The sequence below is a fragment of the Oncorhynchus mykiss genome, chromosome 14 (assembly GCF_013265735.2).
Source record: "Oncorhynchus mykiss isolate Arlee chromosome 14, USDA_OmykA_1.1, whole genome shotgun sequence".
In the NCBI taxonomy this organism is placed as follows: Eukaryota; Metazoa; Chordata; class Actinopteri; order Salmoniformes; family Salmonidae; genus Oncorhynchus; species Oncorhynchus mykiss.
Window position 1 is genome coordinate 9425677 of NC_048578.1, and position 6543 is coordinate 9432219.

The window sequence follows — 6543 nt, forward strand, 5'->3', positions numbered from 1 at the left end:
AAAAAATGTAATAAAAAGTAACAATAAAATAACAATAATGAGGCTATATACAGGTGGTACCGAGTCAATGTGTGGGGTTACAGGTTAGCTGATGTAATTTGTACATGTAGGTAGGAGTAAAGTGACTATGCATAGATAATAAACAGCGAGTAGCAGCAGTGTAAAAACAACAGGGGGGTCAATGTAAATAGTCCCGGTGGCCATTTGAAACCACCTAGTATATAGGTCCTGGATGGCAGGGAGCTTGGCCCCAGTGATGTACTGGACCGTACACACTAACTTATGGTCGGATGCCTATACTGTAGAATGTATTGCAGGACAGCTTGCCAGTCTGCGTGTAAATATGCTTTAATATTAGTCTCAGTATTGTTGAAGTACATGACATTGTTCAGATATTATTTTAATTCAAGTTTTCACATAAACAAGCTGACGCCAAGACAGTTTTTTTGTAGTTGTTTTAAAACTGTTGCCAATGCTGCGTTCAGTAATGGGACACTCCAAATTGTGTGTAATTTCTCTGCTTAGCAATGTGCATTATGAAAATAAAAGTTTAGTTTATTTCTAGTTTGTCTAAAGTCCTCTGTTACTGCTAGTGCAGAGTGAATGTCAACCCAAGACATCCTCTATGTCTGCTTTTCAAATGTCACCCTATTCTTTTCATAGTGCTCTACTTTTGACAAAGGAACTAGTCAATATGAGTGCATTATCAAGGGAATAGGTTGCCATTTAGGACACAGCCTAACACTCCAAATGAGCCGGCAGATGACACGTGTTGACATTCTATGGAAACTGCTTGACTCAATAGAATTAGTAAATGGAAAGATTATTGTCTGAGAAACTCCCAACTTGACCATAGTCTTCCCCTTCTCTAAGTTCCACATCGTGATTCCTGTACCCTGTAAGAGTGTGTAGGAGTGTGCATGTGTGCACGTGTGTGTGTATGTGTGTCTAAGTGAGAAAGGGTGTGAGAGAGAAATAGTCATATATGCCAGCCTGGGGCAGCAGGTAGTCTAGTGGTTAGTGTTGGGCCAGTAACTGAAAGGTTGCTGGATCGAATCCCTTAGCTGACAAGGTAAAAATCTGTCGTTCTGCCTCTGAACACGGCAGTTAACCCGGTAGGCCGTCATTGTAAGTAAGAATTTGTTCTTAATTGACTTGCCTAGTTAAATAAAGGTTACATTTTTTTTTAATGATGTATGAGTCATGATACCTGCCCTGTCCTGCCCTCTCACGCTGATGGAGAGAAGTGTAATTTGCACCCAGGGGTACAATTTCTGGGAGAACCAAGTAGAAAATGTTAATTCTTTCTCTATAACCTTGGTTCCATGGGGGAAGTCAGATTCTGATCCAGTTGTTAGCGTCCTGCTTGTATTGGCTTTTAGAGAAGGAAATTAAGACTTGAGTGTGTTTCAAGTAGCCTACCTCTCATTAAGGTGCCTGTAGTACAACCACAGTCATTTTCTCTCCTGATGTAACTACTGCAGCTGGGCCAAACAAATGGCTGCTAAATGTTTAGCAAAAGGCAGCTAAATGTTTTCCCCTAAATTGAATGACATAATTAAGGTTTGAATTAGCGCAAATGTCAAAAGATGCTCATTCCAAGCGCTGGTGTAAAAATACATTTGAACAGAGATTCATTAAATTAGTCTCTAATTGGCTTATCCTGCCAATGATGACACAAGTGCTGCATAGACATACAGTAGAAGATTCATAAAGTAAAAAGTTAGAGAGAGCGAGAGCGTTTTGTGTTTTTACCACAAGAATAGTAAAACAAGGACTATACATTTTGCCTGTCCCCACAAGGAAAACGTTTATTTTAGGTCCAGGTGTTAGGGTTAGAATTAGGGTTAGGGGTTTGGTTTAGGGTCTAAGGTTAGGGTGTGTGTGTGTGTGTGTGCGCGAGAGAATAGAGATAAGGGAGAAAAGTGTCTTTGTATTTGCACAATTTAAATATGTTTATTCATATGGGTGAAGAACAAACATCTGTCATGTAAAAAAAAAAGCTTCACAACAACTGCAGGCCATCGAGCCATCAGGGTCTAAAAGGTTGTCGTCACCTCTTTGAGGTCTGTTTCAAGGCAGGCCACAGGGGATGACTTTGTGCCCACAGCCCCTCTTTGAAATCTTGCATGGGAATGCAGAACACTGTTGCATTTTCAGTGACACCCGTAAAACCCTATGTATATTAACACGTCTTCAAGCTAGCGGTCTTTCCATTCTCGCTAGTCCTACGGTCCAAATAAATACTTAACTGTGAAAAGAGAGGCTGGGGGTGGATCTTAAAGTAAACCAACCTTCCAGCTTTTTTCGGGGGGGGGGGGTGTGCCAACATTGGCCACACAAGCATTGTGTATGGTTGATACTGACTAATTCTGCAACCTCAGTGGAAATCTCATGGACAGATAGAGCTACGGTAGAAAGAAAGCTATGCATCAAATAAGTAGACTATTAAATGAGTGTACATTGACGTGTCAAATGTGAAACCTCTTTCTGTAACCAGGGCAAACAGTGTGGGTTTTGGAGCACCTGTAGATGAAAGAGGGGCTGATTTCCACTTAACACCAATTTGATGACACAGTTCAAATGTGCATAGACACTGCTTTTGTCTATTGTTTTGGATTGCATCCGATCAACTAATTCAGTGGTGTAAAGTTTCAGCTTGTTATGTTGTCCACTGTGAATCATGATGGTCGCCTAAAGTCTTCAGGACGTTGTCTCATGGTCCCCTGGAGGTTTTGTCTAGTTCCTAGTTTGTCCCGAGGACGTTTTTAGGACGTTACCGAATTTCCTCAGGGCATCCCGTTTGCTGGGTAGATGTGTCTTTAGGTGCTTTTACCCTGGTTGCATTTTTCTTTGGTTACATGGTCACATTTCGGCCACAATACCTTGCTCAGCAAATTCATTGATTGCGCAACATCCAAACAATTGTTCGGGAGATTTTCATGGGCATTTCTGATATGCTGTTATCATATCACACACCAACCGCTTCAAGAAGGGAACTGTTTGGAATTCCTCCTTGGGGAAACATGGACTTGAGAAACCAACAGGTGAAAGGTCAAGGAATGAACACTAAATGTAAAACGGGGTTGTTTTTCTCTCTGGATTGTTGGTAAGTAAGCATTTCACTGTCTACACCTGTTGTTTAAGAAGTATGTGAAGAATAAAATTAGATTTTTTGGGGAGGGGTTGATGCCTTCAAGTCATACACACTGTACAGACACACACATGCATTCAGAGACACACACACACACACACACACACACCTCTTAAAGTTGAGAGATTCCAGGAAGTGAACTCAGAAAAATACACTAGCTAGTGACAACTGACAGTAGCTGTTCAGATGTGTATGGTGTGTGAAGGCAGTCAGATCTCTCCTCTCTGTATCTAGATCCCTCTGCACCACCATGATCAACACTTACCAGACCAGCATGCCTCCGCCACCTATTCCCCCACGGCTAGGCTCTGTGTCGGCACCAGGACCAGGCCACAGCAAGCCTCTCCTCAGGTTTCTCATTGGCATGATAGTGCTTCAAATGGTTCTGCTACTGGGGGGATTCACCTACCTGTACCACACGGACAACAAGGTACGAACTCACCTCTCTTTAAATATATAGACACAGTTATTTAAACGTCTAAGAGTGGGTCTAACGTTCAGGTTCATTGGTGTTGGGCAAAGTTTCTTAGTGCCAAGTTCAGAACTATCATAGATCTTGGATACAAGTCTACTTTTGTTATGCAGTCTATTTGAGAATAACATGTTTCACTGTACTTTAAAAAATATATATATATATATTATGTAGACTAGGCCTATTTTCCTAAAGTTTAATTTTAAAATATTCTCAAGAATGTGCGTGTGAGTGGGAATGATATAAATGTATTCATTTAGTTATGTATAATACCTATGTTATAGGGGAAATCTATCCTGGGGTGTCTTAGAGAGGCATATTGTTTGACGTGAAAAAGATCTCTTGGATCTCTTCACTCTTCAAAGAGCGATGGGGTTTAATGCAGAGCATCTTTTCAACATAAAAAATATTTCAGTGAAAACCTAGGCCTATTTATTCTTCAAGTCTCAGGAAACTTCTCAGGATCCGAATAAAAACTTCAACAGATACATTCAGAAACCGCTGGTACACAACAACCGCTTAGTTCTAACGTTTCATGAGTTTGTCCTGATGTGAACTTACCCTACATTACTCATCTCATATGTATATACTGTACTCCATACCATCTACTGCATCTTGCCTATGCCGTTCTGTACCATCACTCATTCATATATCTTTATGTACATATTCTTTATCCCTTTACACTTGTGTGTATAAGGTAGTAGTTGTGGAATTGTTAGGTTAGATTACTCGTTGGTTATTACTGCATTGTCAGAACTAGAAGCACAAGCATTTCGCTACACTCTAATTAACATCTGCTAACCATGTGTATGTGACAAATAAGATTTGATTTGAAAGACTGACATATGATCATTCTTAAGCAGTGCTGATATTAAGATACATTTAGCTAGGATAGAGTTAACGTTTATTCCTGCTTTGTTGGGGCTCAGTATCACAAGGAGCTTGACAGCAAGTACCTGGATGATATGATCATCCTGAAGAGACTTGAAGAGTGTGAGAAAGACATCCAGTCAGTGCTGGACTGTAAGAAGCTTGTGGAGAAATACAAAAGCATCCTGGCAAAGGTAGGCCGAGGTTGCCGAGACTCAAATTAAGATACCGGAGGTTTCATGAGTACATTTTGTAGAAGGAAAAACATGCAGTATTAACATATGATTAAGCAATGCTGTGCTCTCCTGTCTCTCCGCTCAAGGTCTCACAAGAGGAAGGAAGAGGTATGTTCAAATCTTTTATAGCATCTATGTATGTATAATTTCCTGGACTTGCTACTCTACCAAGCTCACCTTCTGTCAGCAGAGAACCTTCTATTCTGAGAGGGTGAAGACTAACTGTTTGTCTGTTCTGTTTCAGCTGCTAAACTCACTGGGGATGGGCCCTCGTATGGAGCCATGGCACGCATGATAGTAAAGCAACCTGTTTCTGGTTCGCCCCCAAGTAAGAGATGTTACTTACCACTATAATTCTAGGTTTGTTTTGTAGGAACATAGTGGCCTATGTTCCTACAAGATATAAGAGTTTCAGTATAAGGTTTTAAAATGCACTTCAACATGTAAATTGTCTGCTTGAACAGCAAAGTATCTGGAGTGGAACATAGGCCACTCAGTGCGGAAGAACGTCCAGTACTACATGTCCAGCTGGCTGAAGGTGCTGCAGCCTGGAGACTACAACATCTACTCCCAGGTGGCTTTCTCCAAATGGCACCCCAAAACCCCTCTGGCCAGCCGGGTGAAGCTGAGGAAGGGGGAGACGGGAGAGGAGAAAGACCTGATGACAGCCTACTGCAGCCTGGGGGACCAGGATCATACAGACGTATGTACAGCTTTCCAGGGAGGAGTGTTCAGTCTGGAGCCAGACGATCAGCTTAGTGTGTGGGTGACGGACCCCAGCCTAGTCAACTATGAGGAGGGGACTACCACCTTTGGATTGTACAAGCTGTAGGCTGGTCATCACAATGGACATTGCCTACAGTATGGAGATGATGGACTACGTTACTTTGGATTGGGCCTGTTTTTGGAGCGATGAATGGAATCAAGGCCATGTGAGTGGTTGGAGTGGGACAGGACTGAATACAAATCTGCTAAATGGATCTAAACATGGACTAGACCAGTGGTTGCCAAACTTTCTATAGTCCCATACCGCTTCAAACATTCAACCTCCAGCTGCGTACCCCCTCTAGCACCAGGGTCAGCACACTCTCAAATGTTTTTTTTTGCCAACATTCTAAGCCTGCCACACACACACTATATGATACATTTATTAAACATAAGAATTAGTGTGAGTTTTTGTCACAACCCAGCTCATGTGAAGTAACACAAAGCTCTTATAGGACCAGAGCATAAATAATAATAATCAATAATTTTGCTCTTTATTTAACCATCTTACATATAAAACCATATTTGTTCATTGGAAATTGTGAATAACTCACCACAGGTCAATGAGAAGGGTGTGCTTGAAAGGATGCATATAACTATGCAATGTTGGGTTGTATTGGAGAGAGTCTCAGTCTTAAATCTTTTCCCACAGACAGTCTGTGCCTGTATTTAGTTTTCATGCTAGTGAGGGCCGAGAATCCACTCTCACATAGGTACATGGTTGCAAAGGGCATCAGTGTCTTAACAGCGCGACTTGCCAAGGCAGGATACTCTGAGCGCAGCCCAATCCAGAAATCTGAAAGTGGCTTCTGATTAAATTACATTTTCACAGAACTGCTTGCTGCAATTTCGATGAGGCTCTCTTGTTCAGATATCGGTAAGTGGACTGGAGGCAGGGCATGAAAGGGATAACCAATCCAGTTGTTTGTGTCATCCATTTCGGGAAAGTACCTGCGTAATTGCACACTCACTCAGCTATAATCACATTTGACATTGTCCATAAGCTTGAGTTTATTTGCACACAAAAATATCATACAATGATGGAA

General features: G+C 41.6%; 1 protein-coding gene across 1 annotated transcript; it reads left to right on the plus strand.

Annotated features, from left to right (window-relative positions):
- The first annotated feature begins 3261 nt into the window (after window positions 1-3261).
- On the plus strand, window positions 3262-5884 carry LOC110488745 (CD40 ligand). Its single transcript, XM_021561082.2, has 5 exons — window positions 3262-3584; window positions 4556-4690; window positions 4819-4840; window positions 4977-5060; window positions 5197-5884. Exons 1-5 carry the CDS (start codon window positions 3405-3407, stop codon window positions 5562-5564), a joined length of 789 nt encoding a protein of 262 aa, XP_021416757.2. The 5' UTR covers window positions 3262-3404; the 3' UTR covers window positions 5565-5884.
- The last annotated feature ends 659 nt before the right edge of the window (window positions 5885-6543 follow it).

Excerpts from the sequence above, each read along its gene's own strand:
- LOC110488745 (XM_021561082.2), top strand. The coding sequence starts at position 3,405 with ATGATCAACACTTACCAGACCAGCATGCCTCCGCCACCTATTCCCCCA. Across the intron at positions 4,691-4,818 it reads ACAAAAGCATCCTGGCAAAG|GTCTCACAAGAGGAAGGAAG; the intron begins GTAGGCCGAGGT and ends TCTCCGCTCAAG. Across the intron at positions 4,841-4,976 it reads CTCACAAGAGGAAGGAAGAG|CTGCTAAACTCACTGGGGAT; the intron begins GTATGTTCAAAT and ends GTTCTGTTTCAG.